The 19,586-nt window shown below is 41.0% G+C and overlaps 1 protein-coding gene across 1 annotated transcript in view; it reads left to right on the top strand.

The window, feature by feature from the left end:
- PTPN13 (protein tyrosine phosphatase non-receptor type 13) overlaps positions 1-19,586 on the top strand; it is a 212,000-nt gene that overhangs the window by 92,423 nt on the left and 99,991 nt on the right. The window contains exon 7 of the mRNA XM_056111140.1: positions 2,902-3,465. Coding sequence (XP_055967115.1) covers positions 2,902-3,465 — 564 coding nt within the window. The remainder of the gene's footprint in view (positions 1-2,901; positions 3,466-19,586) is intronic.

The following is a 19,586-nucleotide window of genomic DNA, read 5'->3' as shown; positions in this document are numbered from 1 at the left end:
ATCAGAAAGATTTGGAGCAAGGGCTGGAGCAGTAGTACAGCGGGTTGTATGTGTCCCTCCACACAGCCGACCCAGGTTTAGTCCCCAGTACCCCAGCACTCCGAGCATGTGGGAGTGATCCCTCAGAGCCGGGTGTGTGTTCTAAACACACAGGAGGGTGTGGAGAGAGAAAGATTTGGAATAGACCATTCACTATGCAGGAGAAACATGTACAGAGGCCCCAGTGAACAAAAAAGAGGGTAACAGAAAAATTACAACCTAGATGGAATAAGAGAATGGAAATTGGACTAAAAGGGATTCCAGTGGCAGACCAAAGAGGTGTACAGAGTTTATTTAGAGTGCAGTAAGATTTAAGCAGGTAGTAGCATTGGTAAAATTTGTATTTTGAAAAGGTAATTCTTGCTGCGAAGTGGAAAATACTTAAAGAAAGTCGAAGAAACCATGAGGTATTTGCAGTTCCCTACTCAGGCAAACATAGTAACAACAAAATCTCCAATGGAGACATTACTGTTCCCGCTCGAGCAAATCGATGATCAACAGGAGGGCCTTTACCTTTTACCTTTACTCAGGTAATAATGTTAATTGGAAATATGGCGGTGACATTGAAACTGGAAATGATTGTGTGGAGTAATGTGTCTCTGAGAACTTAACTAGCCAACGTTTTCTGGTGTGTTGAACGCGGGTACTAAGGTGGAAGAAGGATTGGGGGGAGGTGCCCATATTTCTGATTTTTCTCAAATCAGCTGCATAATGGCATCGCTTACTGAACTGGAAAGAGTTGCATAGAATGGATAGCGCTGTGTGTGGAAAGTCAAAGATGAGTTTTAAGCATGCTCAGTTTGAGGTGCTTCGGTGATAGACTTGAAGTTCCTGTTACATAAAATCTCTTAGCACTCCCAGAAGTGGTGAGTGCCAAAAATATGAATTTGGGAGTTGTCACCATAGAGCCTAGATCCTTGTAAGTAGGAGTAATTATATAAGAAAGCAGCAAAAAGGTGGGTCCTAAAGTCAATACCCTAGCGAGTCCCATATTCAGATAGTCCATAGGGGAGGAAAAAACAAAGTCAACAGGGAGAAAAATGCAAAGACTAGAAATGATCACTCCGAGAAGCAGAAGGACACCAGGTTTGTAAAGAGAAAATCAATAGAGTAAGGTAAAATACAATAGCAGACCTGATAGTCAACTTTTTTGTACTACCTTAAATTAGAAGCCAGCGTTTGTGAGAATGGTACATAAAAGTCTGTCTGGGTGTGGCTTGGGGGATTTCTCAGAGGTTTCTATGTGACGGTAAAGGTAAAGGTAAAGGCCCTCCCGTTGATCGTCGATTTGCTCGAGCGGGCCCAGTAACGTCTCCATTGGAGACTGGTGCCTGGCGCCAGCGGCGGGGCTCACGGTTGCTATGTGACATCCCACAAATACTGCTGCTGCCTTCATTGGCCGTCAGACCCCAAAGACGATGAGTTGCAATGGAAGCCCAATATTTGTGTGATTTTTAACTAATATTAATTTGTTGCCATCCTGAAATGAATTCACTGTTCTGAGACTTTTAAGGTAAAATTTGGGCCCAGGAAATTAAAGATCTGGATGTTTCCCTGAAGACAGTTGACGTCATCAAATGAATTAACAAGTAGTTTGTTTTACTTGGAAGGTTTTAACTGTTGCTTCATGATACATACATGGCAGATTGGCTATCAAAAAGGAATCACAGAAGCTTGCACAGGAAATTATCACTCTTTATGGGTTGCTTTTTGGAAACTATAATTCTCTGCTTTCTTTTTGCAACGTGGAGCATGTACAGGTGATTTTGTTGTTGTTGTTGTTGAATCACCTTGTTGTTATGTCTCACTGCGTTTGAGACTGCTGCCCTCAAGGAATAAAAAGGCATAAGTGGTTCCTGGCTTTAACTTTTGGTTTTAATATTAAGAATAAACAAAAACTGGCAGTTAATTCCAGCTGAAAGATACCAACATATGAATGTGAGGAAAAACTGTGTTGGTACATAAAAGTCTGCCATGGAAAATAATACCTTCTTCTCTAATTTAGACATAATCAGATTACGTGGATTTCAGTTAAAATTTTTCAGAAAATATATTTTCATAATAAAACTTTGGTAACTCAGAGTTCCAAATGTTAAGATTCTTTTTTCCATCCAAAAAATAACAATTCTTTGTTTCAACTTTTAAACATTTGTATTGAAATGACCAAAATATATCGTGAGTTTATACGTGTTTGAATGATGCCTCTAGAAGCTAAAGGCATTCTCCATGTACCATTATTTAGGAAGTGGAAGGAGGACTTCCGGGCAGCGTCCAGGGGGCTGGGGGCAGGTCCTGGTCATTTTCAGCCAAGGATTCATTGTGAGGGTCTGAGGGTGTAATGCTGCTTGGGGCCTGCAGTGCTGATGGGTACCCAGTCCACGTTGGGTTCTTGGGGCTCCAACCTTGCACCCAGCAGTGTTCAAGGGACAAATCATAACTACGGTATGGGCTTAAGCCCTGCACTGTCGCTCAGGCCCAGTACTATGTATTATTATTTTATATTACATTTCCCTAAAGCCTTTCATAGGTAACTAATACTCTACCAAACTGTTTAGTACCAGAAGCTTTCTCTCTTTTTAAAACCAAATGATTCGCCTTGCTTGAATAGAAAGTAAAACGAAGCAAAAAAAAGTAAGTTCCGTATATTGTTGATTTCATTAGATAAGAGATATTGAACTGTGTATACAAAAGATCGCATCTCTTTCCACTTCAGCTGTCACTCCCACAAGCATGCCATTTCATCTCTGATCCTCCCTTTGGGAAATTGAGAAAGCCGTCACCACTTTCACTGTCAGTAGTAAGGATACATTCCAGTTATTTCTAAAACTTCTATGCATACATGATAGATTCTTATCATTCCAGGAAGAAGCTCTACTTCTGACGTACTAGACACACACAAGTCTCCATTCTCTCAGCAGACCTTTCTAAACAAAGGGCTTAGTAAATCTATGGGATTTCTGTCCATCAGAGACACACAAGATGAGGAAGATTATTTCAAGGACATTTTATCAGATAATTCAGGACATGAAGATTTTGAAAACACTTGCTCCCCTTACCAGTTCAAAGCTAGTAGCCCAGAAAAGAAAGTTATCCCTGGCATTGATGTGCTCCCCAAAAAGAAGATTTGGGCTTCATCCATGGACTTGCTTTGCACAGCTGACAGAGAGGTGTCTTCTGGAGGGACCAACAGATACGGACACCATCTCCCTGAGGCAGTCACGGTGAGGACCTCCGTTTCTCCTCGAAGAAAAGAGGCCAGATACTCCGACGGCAGCTTGGCCTTGGATGTCTTTAGCCCTCAGAGAGCAGAGCAAACGCTTCACACGCGGGAGCCGCCCACCTCCTCAGCAATATCAAGTGCTCTGGACCGAATCCGTGAGAGGCAAAAGAAACTTCAGGCTCTGAGAGAAGCCATGAATGTAGAAGGTTAGTAAATTCGTCTGTGTGTGAGAGAGAAAAGTAGATTAAAATATTTAAATCGTGTTTTGAAATTAAAAAAAAAAAAGGTTATCAGACCATTAGCAAACCACGGCCAAGTATTTGTGTCCTGGTTAGTCTCCGTGTACCTTGTCAGGTTCGGTTCCTCTGTCCACCAGAACCCTCCTCAGTGTACAGTGGTTCCACGCAGTCATCCATGCCGAGCACCTTTGAGCATCCTCACGGGCTCTGAGTTGGCTGCTCTTCCTTCAGATTGTGTGTAAGCTTCTCAGGGTTGGGAACCAGGTTTTCAACCTTTGACTCTTCTGCGGCATCATCTGACCTCTCATGGGAGGCTTCAGTCAATGGGAATAAGAAGTAAAATGAGTAATCATGACTCTCAGGGACATAACTTTATATAAAAAAAATTATTTTTAGTTGAATCACCATGAGCTACAGTTACAAAGCTTTCGTGTTTGAGTTTCAGTCTTACCATGATCGAGCACCCATCCCTCCACGAGTGCACATTCTCCACCACCAATGTCCCCAATATACCCCCACCCTTTGCAATCCTCCCCTGCCTCCATGGCAGACAATTTCCCCCATACTCTTTCTCTACTTTGGGGCATTATGGTTTGCAATACAGATACTGAGAGGCCATCATGTTTGGTCCTTTATCTACTTTCTGCACACATCTCCATCCCCAATGATTTCTCCAACCATCATTGACTTAGTGATCTCTTCTCCATCCCAGCTGCTTTCTGCCCCAGCTCATGAGGCAGGCTTCCAACGATGGAGCAGTCTTCCTGGCCCTTGTGTCTACTGTCCTTGGGTGTCAGTTTCATATTATGTTATTTTATACTCCACAAATGAGTGCAGTCCTTCTGTGTCTGTCTCTCTCTTTCTGACTCATTTCACTTGGCCTGATACTCTCCATGCCATCCACTTATATGCAAATCGCATGACTTCATCTCTCCTAACAGCTGCATAGTATTCCATTGTGTAGATGTACCAGAGTTTCTTTAACCAGTCATCTGTTCTCGGGCACTCGGGTTGTTTCCAGATTCTGGCTATTGTGAACAGTGCTGCAACGAATGTACAAATGCAGGTGTCATTTCTATTGTGCTTTTTGGTACCCTTGGGATATATTCCCAGAAGTGGTATTGCAGGGTCATATGGAAGCTCAAAAAAATTTTTTTAATTATGGTCTAGGGCTCTCCTCTACTGCGCCAGGGCTGAGGGGTTTGTTCCCAGCGTGCTGTGTGGATGCAACCTGGGCCTCACACTGAGAGCCTGGGTGCCGGACCTCTCAGCTCTCTCTTTAGGTTCTAAATAAAAATTCTTACCTGCGGAGAAAGTGTTCAAAATATTTCTGATATATCTGTAGAAAACAGTAGTAAATAGAATTATATTGTTCTAGACATAGAAACAGAGACAACTTTTAATATTATAGATAGGGGAGAAAATGAAATGAGAACTTTTAATCTCATTTTTAAAGACTAAAATGTTATGGTTGTCCATTGCCTCCCAGATAAACTCCAGTACAGAGCGAATTAGAAAACAATCTTTTTTTTTGTTTGTTTGGTTTTTGTTTGTTTTATTAATGAAACACCATGAGGTACAGTTGTAGACTTACAAGTTGTTGTGCTTGGGTTTCAGTTATACAATGATCTAGTACCCATCCCACCACCAGTGCCCATTCTCCACCCCCACCAACCCCACCATCCCCCATCCCACCCTGCCTCTGTAGCAGGGCACTCCCATTTGTTCTATCACTCTTAAGGTGCTTTCTAGTTCTACAAAAGTAGTGACCTAGTCATTGATCATATTTATTTATTTGGAGGTTGGGGTTTGGGGGAGAAGCATTATTTTGTTTTGTTTTTGTTTGGGGGCCAAACCTGGAGTGATTAGGAGTTGCTCCTGGCTCTGCACTTAGGAATTACACCTGGTGAGGCTTGTGGGACTATATGGGGTGCCGGGGATCAAACCTCGGGTCATCCGCATGCAAGGCAAGCCCCCTACCACTGTACTATTGCTCTAACCCACTCATTTATTTATTTTTAAGGCCACTGTTTCAGCATTATATTTTGATTCATAGATTGTCCTTACATTGCTAAAGGTTTCGGTTAAGTTCTGAGCAGTCTGAAAACAAACATTCTTTCCATATTTTATCTCTAATTAAAGAAGCTCTACAACTTGTTTTAACTCAGCAATTGCAAATTAGGTTCTTAAAGGAAATTATGGAAGGAACTGATCATGACAGCAAGGAAAAGGCACTTTCTGTAGCTTATTTAAAAAAAAAAAAAGGAAAGATATCTTCTTTCAGAAAATGTATTTCAGGATTAGGTAGTGCTGTTCAACAGCTAGCATGTAAGTAATAGTTTGGCCTGGCCCTCCCAGGAGACTGCCCTCATTTTGTAAAAAATCTTATCTATTGTGGGAAACAAAAATAACCCTCAATTATCCAACTAAATAAAACTGATAGTCTCAAAATAGTAGTGGAGGTTCATGCTAATCTCAATGATTTTCTAACATTTAAGATTGAGTCATGTCTTTACATGTCAACGGTAAAGGTAAATGATTTCTGACACTGTTATGTGTGATCTCAAGTATATTCCAGGTTTATTGGATTTGCTATTTGGCAGATTAATAATAGTGAATTAGTGAAGTTTGAGGGAAATGGTCTTTATACTTGAAACTTTATTTGAGGGTTGTTGTTTTTTGTTTTGTTCTTGGATGACATTTTGGCAGGCAGTGCTCGGGGAACCATATGGGAAGCTGGGGGCTGGCACCAAACCAAAGAACCAGCCCCCCCAAAAAAATACATTAGTACTGCTCTGTATAAGTCTTGTGATCTTTAAACTTAATAGTTGCTACTGTCAGTAACTTCAGCGTATGAAAAAGTCTCTGAGCACATTCAAGGACTTTTGATGATTTAGTCACGTGCTCCACATTACTTACTTCACTGTATCACTGTCATCCCAATGTTCATCGATTTCCTCGAGCAGGCACCAGTAACGTCTCCATTTGTCCTAGCCCTGAGATTTTAGCAAATGCCACAATGGAGGCTCTTCCAGGGTCAGGGGAATGAGACCCATCATTGTTACTGGGTTTTGGCATATCATATACGCCACAGGGAGCTTGCCAGACTCTGCTGTGCGGGCAAGATATTCTCAGTAGCCTGTTGGGTTCTCTGAGAACGAGAACTAGACAATAAGAGGAGCTTGGTAGTATAGTATAGTATAGTATAGTATAGTATAGTATAGTATAGTATAGTAGCTTTGGTTTTATAGTTGGTTTTCTGGGTCTTGGCCGTTGATGGTATTACATGGCCCTGGGGGCAGTTGGTGGGTGTAACTGCCTAGCTACTGAAGATAGGGGATCTGGGTGGAGGAGGCCCAGTCCCGATCCGAGCAGGCTTGGAGATCTCAGCCCCGGGTACCCGCACACCTGGTTTCCTCTGCCGGTTCCTTCATGCGTGAGGCTCGTCCAAGCGTGTGGAGAGTGGTCTTATGCATGGCTGTGGCTGGTTACAGAGGTCTTCAGTTGCTGGGGCTCTGCTTGGGGCGGGGAGGGAAGCTCAACCCGCCCCCCTCCAATTACTCATCTAATTATTAATTGCTTCCCTAATTATGGAAGATTGTAGATTTCCATTACAGACTTCCAGAGTTCCACTCTAAAGATTTCCCACTACACGTTAGTTCCTGGTGTTTCAAAAATTTGTGTGTTCGTGCACATTGGACTAAGATAACAATTGAAGAGAATAAGTGGTTCAATTTCACTTTGCTCTTACTGACATTGAAAGAGCATCATTAAGTGACTAGGACAGAGAGTTGTCTTAAACCTCAGGTGCTTAACACTCCCTGAAACCTGACCCAGTCCTTTTCAAGGGAGTTCTCCTGAGCTAAGCTTACCCAGGCAACTAGCACAAGAGAGATTAAACCATAAAGTTTGGCATTAGAAGGGGGTGTGGATTCCATTTAAATCAAACATCTGATTTTCAGAGGTAAACTATTTTGAAGAAATATCTAATTCATAATTCACAACAGAACTGTACTTGGAATCTAGGTCTCTTGGGCCTGAATATGATTTCTTGTGTCTTGTTATTGTAACTTTAAGGTTGAGTAAAAACTTACTGCTTAGGAAGTTGAACATTTAGCTATATAGCCGAATGAACCCTTGAAATCTTCCTTTAAAAGCCATGTCATTTTAACATAATAAAATAACAATATTATGGAAGAAAAGCTCAAAATGAGGCATATCAGGTTTCGTAGTAAACTGCCTTGGATTGGGGCTAATCTGGACTTCCACGTATCCCTTGCAGTAATGTGTAATTTGATGGGACGCAGTGGATCTGCAAGATGGTTTTCCAGTAGCTGATGGGATAAGGGAATAAGCTGTGGAAAAGCACTGTGGAGAACTGAATGTTCCATTTCAGTGGAAGTGTAATAGGAAAAGAACAAAAAAGGTTTCCAAGAATGAAACTTTGTGAAGTTTTGTTAAGCATTACTATCATTGTAAACACTACCAGTTTTTTTGATCACGATCACGATCACGACCACCCTGTTGTTCGTCGATTGCCTCGAGCAGGTGCCAGTAACGTCTTCTTCGTCCTAGTCCTGAGATTTTTTTTTTTAAAGTGCCATATTCAAGGCTTTTTCAGGGTTAGGAGAATGAGACCCATCATTGTTACTGGTATTTGGCATATTGGGTATACCACGGGGAGTTTGCCAGACTCTGCCGTGTGGGCATGTTACATTTGGTAGCCTGCCAGTTTGACCAAATTAGGAATGAGATGATAAGATGTCGCGCGGCCGCAAATGCGGCCGCGCGCTTCCGGGAGCTGAGTGTGATAATCTCTGGATCCTGGCCGTTGTTGGAGTTACACGGCAGTTGGTGGGTGTAACTGTCTAGTTACTGGCAGGTCCAGTCCCAAACTGTACAGGCTTGGAGATCTCAGCCCCGGGTCCCACACACCTGGGTTCCTCTGTCAGTTCTTTTATGCGTGAGGCTCATCCAAGTGTGTGGAGAGTGCTCCCAACATGGCCTTGGCTGGGCCTCGGTGGTCTTCAGCTGTTGGGCCCTGGTGGAGACAGTCAGGCATAGGGTAGGAGACTCTGTCTTGTTCTCTCCCAGGAGCTGAGTGTGATGATCTCTGGATCCTGGCCGTTGTTGGAGTTACACGGCAGTTGGTGGGTGTAACCAGTTTTTTTGAAAAGCTTTAATTTTATCGTTTTCAGAAAAGCAAGGCAATGGATTTATAAATATTGCGCATAACATAGGATATATATGCCCAGTGACATATATCTCAGGTATAAAGCATAGGTAAGAAGAAATACATGACTTTTTAAAATGAAGACTAGTTGTAAGCTTTGATGTCACTTTTTTTGGTTTTATTTGATTTTGTTTTGTTTCATCAGCACAGGACTATCCCATTCTTTTTATGGAGAAATCTGTAGCACTGTAGCACTGTCCTCCCATTGTTCATCGATTTGCTCAAGTGGGCACCAGTAACGTCTCACAACAAATTGTGAGACTTGTTGTTACTGTTTTGGGCATATTGAATACGTCACGGGTAGCTTGTCAGACTTTGCCACGCGGGCGAGATACTCTCGGTAGCTTGCCAGGCTCTGTGAGAGGGGCGGAGGAATCTAACCTGGGTCGGCAGCATGCAAGGCAAATGCCGCACTGGCTGTGCTATCGCTCCAGCCCTTGGAGAAGTCTAAAACCAATAAAGATAAATCTAAAAACCAGTAAAGATAAAAATTCCATTTTTATTTCTTCACCTGATTCCTTTTGAATAGAATAAAGGAAAAGGAAAATATAATTCTGCTTTGAATTGGGTTACCCTGTGAGCAAAAATGAATTTAATATTCAGTCTTGATTTGCTTGTACCAATTCCACAGAAGCAAATGTGCATAAACAGGCATTTCATATAATGCTGATCAAATACTTTACGTATATCAATAACTTAGTTATTGTACTAGGAAGATGAAAGCGTACTTCTTTGGATCACCTTTAAAGCAGATGTTTAAAGGTGATAAACTTAGCATCCCTAACAGCAAGGCGAATCAAGTGCCTCTATGACCAGGACTAGCCTTGGGGTGGAGGGGGAACTTGAGTCACATCCGATGGCCCTGGGGGGGCTACTCCTGTCTCTGAATTCTGGGCTGATCACAGGCTAGGCCTTAAACCCCTGTAACTGAGATTGACATTTTTAGACTGACCTTGTCTGAACTTTTTCGATAGAGGAGGGGTTTGTATGCAAACCCCAGCTCATTCGTTACAAATCACATCATCTGCGGGGCACCTACAATGCCAATCCTGCAACTCTTTCTGTTGCCAGTAGATTTTTGAAATAGTTTTCTAAGCTGACCTCTCGGCCGGGCTTTCCCCCCTGTTTCTCTGTTGTTTTTTCCACTCTGCTTTTGGCTATTTAATAAATTTCCGTCATCTAAGCAGGATACCATTCTGGTTCTTAAATCCTGTGTTTAGGTCTTTCCATGCTTGTATTTCTCTGGTCTCGTTCTTGAGCGTTTCCTATCTCACTCCAGTGCCTTGTTTATATTTTCTCTTTCCCCCCTCTCTTGGCAATCCCTCCCTCCTTAACGATCACCTTCTGTTTCTTAAAGCCTCTTGTGTTCATAGAGCTTTCTTCTTAAGACTAAACAAGCTTTCAGACGTGATCTGGTTGAGGAAGCTTTCTGTGAAGTTCTCACTGTCGTCAAGTATAACCTTTGCTCTTTTTTTTATATTGAACTCATGGGCTGGAGCGATAGCACAGCGGTAGGGCGTTTGCCTTGCACGCAGCCAACATGGCCGAGCTGAGTTCGATTCCTCCGCCCCTCTCGGAGAGCCCGGCAAGCTACCGAGAGTATCTCGCCCGCACGGCAGAGCCTGGCAAGCTACCCGTGACGTATTCGAGATGCCAGACACAGTAACAACAAAGTCTCCAATGGAGACGTTACTGGGCCCGCTCGAGCAAATCGATGATCAACGGGAGGGCCTTTACTTTACTTTACTTTACTTAACTTATATTGAACTGATTTGTTTTGAGGACCTCATTCTCTTTCTATCAACATCATAAATTTGGCATAACCTCACTCATAACTATTCTTACCCTGTGCCACTACCCTTGACATATAATACACTCACGCGGTCACGCGGTCCTCCTGTTGTTTATCGATTTACAGTAATGTCCCCATCGTGAGACTTGTTATTACCATGTTTGGCATATTGAATACGTCACAGGTAGCTTGCCTTGCGGGCGAGATACTCTCAGTAACTTGCCAGGCTCTCCGAGAGGGGCGGAGGAATCGAACCCGGCTCAGCCGGGCCGGCTGTGCGCAAGGCAAATGCCCTACCGCTGTGCTAGCATTCAGTGTTTATTAATGTAAACTGTGCATTGCAAGGTGGCGATTAAAGAATCTTAGTATATTCCATGGTGCTACTTGAGATATGCGATGTTCAGTGAGGAGAAAGCCCCCCTCTTTCTCCCCTGTTCTGTCCAACTGAGAGAAAAATCACCTGCTTGTTAGTCATAGCTGGCCAATCAAGAGCAAATGCAATCTGTGTCTTTCCGTGCTCTGAGCCCTTGAGAATACGAGAAAGGGGCGACTGCCAGCTCACATGAAAGTCGTGGCCCGGGTTTGTGGCTATTATATTACATAAGATTCTCATAGAGCGAATTAGAAACTATTCCTTTTGCCGTTCTTACTCTATAAATTTTTTCATCTGTACAGTAAAATACAGCTCACAGAACATTTCTCTCTCTATCCTGCTTCACTTATATATGTTCCTTCTAAAATAAATTCTCTTCTAGGTTCAATATTTAATGATACTCAAATGATCAGGCTTTGTGCCTTAAATTATACATATATTATAAATATGCATAATACATATGGTTATCAATTTCTCGAAAACTAGAAAAATTCAATTTTATTTGCATGTCTGGGTCTCACACAAAAATTTAGAATATACTACGTTTGTGGGCTGGAGCAATAGCACAGCAGGCAGGGTGTTTGCCTTGCATGCGGCTGACCCAGGTTCAGTTCTTCCGCCCCTCTCGGAGAGCCCGGCAAACTACCAAGAGTATCTCACCTGCATGGCAGAGCCTGGCAAGCTCCCCATGGCATATTCGATATGCCAAAAACAGTAAGAATAAGTCTCAATGGAGATATTACTGGTGCCCGTTCCAGCAAATGGATGAACAATGGGAGGACAGTGCTATTATGTTTGCATATCATGTAGAATCACATCATGCAGAAAACAGCAGAGTCTAGTCTAAAAGCATATTAAAGGTAAAATCTCTACTCCCCAGAAGTAAGTCTCCTGCAAATTGTAGAGAAAAATACTTTGTGTAAGAATACAGGGCTGGAGTGATAGTACAGCTGGTCGGGCATTTGCCTTGCATGCGACCAACCTGGGTTCAATCCTCGGCATCCCATACGGTCCTCCGATCATTGCCAGGAGTAATACCTGAGTGCAGAGCCAGTACTTAACCCCTGAGCATCACTGGGTGTGACCCAAAAAAGAAAAAAAAATACATAAATTTTAGTTTGGTTTCCCTGCTTTATTTGAAACTTAAAACCCTTTGTATGGCTCATAATATTAAAAATTCATATAATTTTTTTTAATTCTGAGCTATAACATCAATCATCTTAGTGCGTTTCCTTCTGAGGCTTGTATCTCTAATTTGAGTCGTATATTTAGAAGTACAGAATTGCCGACCTGAAAGTGGTTGTATAATTCCTCATATTGAGTTGGAGTGAGTCTCACTTTCTATGTTGTTACTTGTCTGAACTCACATCTGTGTCACTTCACTTGTAGATGGTGTTTTTAGATTGCAGTTTGTGCCACTTTAAGTTCATTTTAATTTGAACATTTCATCAGAAAAAGCTTTCTGTAAGCTTAAAATATCATGCAACTCTTTTAAACTTTCTAAATACTTAATAGACAATTAATAATCACAAGCCACAACTTAATCTTTTTATATGTTGCAAACTAGTGGAAACTGGGACTCTGAATTATCAACTAATGACTAAAGACTTTGGCCTATTTCAAAGTTGCTTTTTATCATCACAGTATAAGTAGAATCGATCTGATCGAGTGGAAATAAATTTTGTTCAGAGACTTATATTTTATTTACAAGTTTGTATCTGCAGTACAAGATAACTAGAATCGATATGCTATGAGTGGAAATGAATTTTGGTCAGAGACTTATATTTCATTTACAAGTTTATGGAATTTTTGTACTTTGACCAAAAAAATATTCTACACGAAATGATCGTGCAGTAGTACTAGAAATTAAATAGTATTTTAAGAGTATATATGGTTACAGAATTTCTCAAATAAGAATTCCATTTGAATGTTAATTCTTTGCTTTTATTGTTTTGATTTATTTTCGTTTTTTTGTGGTGCTAGAGACTAAACCCAAGTCTTCTGTTTTTGTTTTAACCATCATTTTATTAGTTTAGGTAATAGGATTAGAATACTATTGACCAACCAAGTTTCTGCATACCATCACTCCTGAAGTATCATGTCCCTCTGCCTTTATGTCACTTTGGGTTGGCTTTTCTTTTTCTTTCCCTCTTTTTTTTTTAAAATGTGCGCTCTTTCTATTAAATCATTCGGAGATATAGAGATACAAAGCTGATCGTGGCCGGGTTTCAGTCCTACAGTGCTCCAGCACTCATCCCTCTACCAGTGTACATTTCCCACCACCAATGTCCCACGTTTCCCTCCCCTCTTCACCTTCCTCCCCCCCCCCACCTGTGTTTATGGAGGGCTCCCCCTGCTGCTACACACACACACACACACACACACACACACACACACACACACACACTCCCACCTTGCTCTTCTTTTCGGCATTATGTATGTTTGCAATACAGGTACTGAGAGGTTATCATGTTTGTTCCTTCACCTGTTTTTAGCATGCACTTCATATGCTGAGTGATCATTTCCAACTATCTTTGCCATGGTGGTCCTTTCTCTGTCCCCACTGCCTTCTCCCCCAGCACTTGAGTCAGGCTTCTAACTGTGGACTAATCCTCCTGGCCTGTGTTTTTACTGACATTAGATGTTAGTCTCATATTATGTGTTTTTTTTTTTATATCCGAGAAAAGAGTTCAATCATTCTATGTCTACCCCTCTCCTTCTGACTCATTTCACTCAGCATGATACTCTCCATGTCCATCCATTTGTAAGCGAATTTCATAACTTTATTTTTTTCCTAACAGCTGCATAGTATTCCATTGGTAGATGTATCATAGTTTCTCTAGCTACTCATCTGTACTTGGGCATCTGGGTTGTTTCCAGATTCTGTCTATTTTGAATAATGCTGCCATGAACATAGAAGTGCAGAGGACATTTCTGCTGTGTGTTTTTGGGCCCCCAGGGTATATTCCCAGAAGTGGTATTGCTGGGTCATATGGAAGCTCAATTTTTAGCTTTTTTGAGGCATGTCTTCATATTGCTTCCAAAAGGCAGGACCAGGGGGCGGAGTGATAGTACAGTGGGTAGGGCATTTGGCTTTCATGCAACTGACCTGGGTTCAATCCCCGGCATCCCATATGGTCCCCCAAGCACTGCCAGGAGTAATTCCTGAGTGCAGAGCCAGGAGTAACCCCTGAGCAGCGCTGGGTCTGACCCCCCCCCCCCCCCCCGCCAAAAAAAGCAAAAAAATAAAATAAAATAAAGCTGGACCAGTTGGCATTCCCACCAACAATGAAGGAGAGTCCCTTTCTCCGCTCATTCATGCCACCATTGGTTGCTCTTGTTCTTTTTGATGTGTGCCAGTCTCTGTGGTGTGAGGTGATATTTCATTGTTGTTTTGATTTGCAGCTCCCTGATGTAAAGCATTTTTTATCTTTTGGCCATTTGTATTTCTTCTTTGATGAAGTTTCTGTTCATTTCTTCTCCCCATTTTTTTCTTTTTTGCTTTTTGGATCACACCTGGCGATACTCCGGGGTTATTTCTGGCTCTTCACTCAGGTATTACTCCTGGCAGTGCTCAGGGGACCGTATGGGATGCTGGGAATCGAACCCGGGTCAGCCGTGTGCAAGGCAAACGCCATACCCACTGTGCTATAGCTCCAGCCCTCACTTCTCCACATTTTTTGATAGGGTTAGAGGTTTTTTTTGGGGGGGGGAGGGAGGGGTTGTTTTGGGGTTTTTGTTTTTGTTTTTTGTAAAGTTCTACCAGTGCCTTATAAAGTTACTAGCTCTATCAGATTGGTATTGTGTAAATAATTTTTCCCAATCTGTGAACTGTCTTTGTATCTTGGTTACCATTTCTTTTGAGGTGCAGAAGTGTCTTAGTTTAATGTATTGTTTATCTTTGTTTCCTCTTGGTTGGTTAGCAGTGTTTCATCCTTGAAGATTCCTTTTTTTTTTTTTTTTTCAGTTTCATGGAGAGTTCTACCCACATTTTCCTCCATGTGTCTTAGGGATTGAGGTCTGATATTGAGGTATTTAGTCCATTTTGGTCTGACTTTTGTGCCTGGCAGTAGACCGAGGTATGAGTTCTTTTTTTTTTTTTTTGCATGTCCATTTTTCCCAGCACTACTTGTTGAAGACTGTTTCCTTGCTCCACTTCACATATCTTGCTCCTTTATCAAAGATTAAGGGGTGATCATATATCTGAGGGTCAGTGTCTAGATATTCAACTCTATTCCATTAATCTCTAGGTCTGTCTGTTTTCCAATACCATGCTATGTTGATTACTACCACTTTGTAGTAGAGTTTGAAATTGGAGAAGGGATGCCTCTCATCTTCTTTTTCCCAAGGATTGCTTTAGCTATTCATATGGGGTTATTGTTCCATATGAATTTCAAGAGTATTTGATCTATTTTTTTCAAAAAATGTCATGGGTTTTAGGGACCTCATTGAATCTGTATAGTGCTTTGGGGAGTATTGCCATTTTGGCAATGTTAATTCTACCAAGCCATGAGCAGGGGGTGTGTTTCCATTTTCTCATTTTCTCTTTTATTTCTTGAAGTAATGTTTTGTAGCTAGACCCAAGTTTTATTGGATTTATTTAATAATTAATGAATTACTATACTACTTAACCACATACCCAACTCCCAGTGTTATTCTTTAAGTCATTTTTCTGTGTCCCTATATTTTCTAAGAGAATATAACCCTCTTCTTGTTATGTGTTTATGTACATATATTTATACACAGGAAATTTGGTGATTTTCTGATGTGTTTAGGCTGACTGTATTCTCTCAGTTATCCTTTTGCATTCAGTATTATTTCTAATATTAAGATTCTTTCCTGCAACTTCATTTTCCATATCTTAAAACTGAGTAGTCCTAGGATGTGAAGGAGAAGAGCATTGTCTGGTGAAATGAGGAAGTGTCATTGTCCTAAATAGACTTATTGCATGATGGTTTGAGAAATGACAGGCTTCATGTAAATGCTTATTAGGTGAAAAAGAATTTGGCAAACAACAAATTAGACATTGACTCTAGCTTTCTACCACAAAAAAAAAGTCAAATAAATTTAGTTCTACAATTGTAGGAAACTTTTTCTAAAATTTCGGAGTCCACATTTTTGACATTATAGCTTCAATAACTGCAATGAAATTGGTCACACGTGCATTTTTTAAAAAATTTTTATTAGTGAAACACCATGATTATAGATTTACAATTTTTTGTGCTTGGGTTTTGATTATACGATGATCAAATACCCATCCCTCCACCAGTGCCCATTTTCCACCACCATGGATAATATCCCTCCCACCCTCATCCCCTCCTTCCCACCCTGCCTCTGTGGCAGGGCATTCCCTTTTGTTCTCTCTCTCCTTTTGGTTGTTGTGGTCTACGTGCATTTTATAAAATATATGCTTGAATGTTCTTAGTAGGTCCATTGCGCATGATTCAAGAATTTGGGCATTCGGAACATTTTGTATTCTATAAATACTTAGAAGCCCTTTATTTCAAAACAGTACTTTGATACTTTCTAGTTGGAATAAGTCATTGTTTATTGATGCTGCAAGAGGAGTATATGAGGGCTTATACTTTGTGTTTATTTAGTAGTTTTTATAATTATTTTTATTCACCCAGTTAATACCACACTCCTGGGGTCTCGACCAGATCTAAAGTGCTAGAATTTTCTTTTAAATACAATAGAAAATCTGCTTAGGATATGTGAATCTTCCAGAAAAAGAAAAGTTGTAGTATTAGGTTACCTCAGGGAAAAATTAGGAATTGCCCTTCCCCCTCGCAGAACAGAGAAATGAAACAAATATGTATCTTCTATACCGCTGTGTACGTCACCTTAGAAAGCAAGTAAGATTCCTGCCCAAATGACCTGCATGGAAAATGTGCCTTTTCACACACACCGATGCGAGGTCCTCTGCATTGAGCGCATGAAATTTCACTGTGATCCTTGAAATGGTTAGATTCATTATGTCATTCGGAAGTGAGAAGCCCATGTTTACAAGAACTAGCCTTTCTACCCTGACTTCAGCTGTGACTGAGAATTTTAATCTGATTATAATCTTCTTACAGAAATGACTGCAGAGTAAATATTGCCTACGAACAATCATCTGGTTATATGAGCCAAGTCATTTCATGAAAGAATCATGGTGAACATTTACAAGAATCCAGGAAGCACGTGCACACACACAGACACACACACAAACACAGACACACACACCACACAGAGACGCACCACACACACACACACACACACACACACAGATTCCCATCACTTTAGATCTCCTATCTGTAGCCATAGGAGTGGAAGAAAAGAAAAGAAAATTTCTGATCCACGTAATCCTACTAAACTAATCCTTAAAATACTGTTTCTGGAAGGCTGGTGCTGCAGTATTTTAAAGGCGTACATAAGACAATACTTGTCCTCCCCCAAGGTATGAGACTGAGCCTTTCCACGTCATGTGAGAGACAGTGAGAATCAGCGTCTCCATTTCCTCGTGTCCTCTTTTATTTCCTGAGGTAGTGTTTTGTAGTTGTCTTGGTACAGGTCCTTCACTTCTTTAGTTTAGCTGATTCCGAGGTACTTGTTTTTTTCCAAGGCACAATTGTGAACTGGATTAGTTTTATTTTTTGTTTTGTTTTGTTTTAATATCTGCTATGACTTTGTTTCTCACCCGTCTGTCCTTCCTTCATTCATTTAAAACTTGGTGGCAGTCTGAGTGCCCACACTTCCCAGCCCCTGTGACAATCCTGGTTATCCAAGCTTGTTTCCTGTGACTCTGTTTACCTTTCTCATGTGTTCCTTCATCCCTCTTCTTTCTTTTAACCAACCTCTATTGAATACCTTCTACCACAAGTAACAATTCATTTTGTGAAGTTCCACACTTTCACTTTGCAAACCAGGAAAACAGAATCCCTGACAAACCCTGATGATTTGCTGCTGGACGTCCATTCACTCCGCAGTTGTGGGTATTTCCCATGAACTGTTGTTTCTCTAGTGCCAAAAAGGCCCCCCAAATCAGTCTCAACTGGTTCAATAAAATGCATGTATTCTAGCGTTATCTAAAGCCAAATGGCCACACAAGAGCTTTCATACGGTTTTACACAGTCTTACATGTTCTTCTTTACTGGTCTCAAGATCCCAGGCGTTTTTATCACTTTTCATTACCAGGAGGAGGGCGGCCTTCTGATATGCATGTCTTGAGCGCCCCTTTGTATTTTCACTATTTGGTTGTTGTCTTCCATTTCTTTTCCTCTCCTTGTCTAATCAACCATGTAAGTTCTTTCTCATCTCTCCCTGTTTCCGTCAGCAGATTTTTAATCCATTTTCATTTGCAACTTCCATCTTCCCCACTCACAGATCTTTAGCTGCTACGTGAAATTATGCTCTGACATTTCACTCTGCCAAAAAGACCTTGATAACTCATTCTGCAATTTTAAAAAACAACCACCCCCCCCTATTTTTTCTCTCAAACCCTCAGAGGTCTTGAAAGAACAGTGTATTCTTTTTCTCTCAACTTTTTGTCAATCCTTTTTTAACTTCTCAGATTTGCCCTCTGACCTTTCTGCAATGGAAATAATTACTGAGAGGTTATCAATGACCCTTTTGTAAAAATATTTATTTTGTGTTATGTATTGGACACTTGGTAGATAGAAGTCCATCTGAGAAAAAGGTTGTATTTTTGTCACTTAATAATTTTAAGTGAGGAAATAAGTAGAGGGGGTAAGCAGAGGAAGAGTCATAATTAGCTAAATATATGAAAATTAGGAAAATTAAAAAAAAAGGACAAGAAGGAATATCTTCCTCAGTCTTCAGTTGGTCGTGAAAGCTTTGTGGAGATGGTGAGGCTTCTTTTAAGGTATAAAGAAATGCGTTCAGGTAAATAAAAGGGAGTGGTGGAATGCATTCTTCTTTTAGGGAGAAAATGAAAAGTTTATACATGCTTTTGGTTATCTGCAAATTCAGTAACAGGAGGGGAAATTTTGTTTGGGAAAGTCAGTAGTACCAAAATCACAAGGTGAGAGTTTTACTTGGATTGTTATTAAAGTTTTATTTGAATTTTTACGAGTGAATATGTTTTGGGAGTGGGGTGAGGGACCATTTTTCACCTGATTCTAGCAAATGAATCTGAGTCTCAACAATGCAGTGAGCCGCTGCCACTGATGGAGTTGGGGAACAGGTTACAAAAGGCAATGCTAACATAGTGAATTTCTGAACTGTCCCTTGAAGAGTGTAGTTTGAAGACTTTAAAAAATAATAATAATATGTACTCAGATTGTCATTTCTGGAAACTCTCCATAGTTTGAATTATAACAGAAGGCAAGCCAGACTGCAGGAATGGTACCTAAGACACACACTTCGGCATGGGAAGAAGGGTGATGTGTGGTAGTGATCGTGGGTATCACGGGTATGAAGAAGACAGAGCTGTCGGAAAAGTCAGAAAGGTCCAATTGAGGTTTCCAAGGGGCCTTAACCTCACATTTGTCATTACCTGTACATCCTACATAGTACCCACCGGATGTAATGCTTGTACATCTCATGTTGGTGTAACTGCAAGTTCTGTATTCATTCCTATTTGTGTATTCATATTCTTCATTTTTAATTCTTTGAGCCAGGGACCGTGTCTTTACTGTACCCAACACAGTGACACAGAATAAGCTTTCAGAAGCTATTTACTGGTTATG

Source organism: Sorex fumeus, unplaced genomic scaffold (genome assembly GCF_029834395.1).
Source record: "Sorex fumeus unplaced genomic scaffold, SorFum_2.1 ptg000013l, whole genome shotgun sequence".
NCBI lineage: Eukaryota > Metazoa > Chordata > Mammalia > Eulipotyphla > Soricidae > Sorex > Sorex fumeus.
The sequence above is the reverse complement of the archived record's forward strand: the minus strand, read 5'-3'. Positions and strand labels throughout refer to the sequence as shown.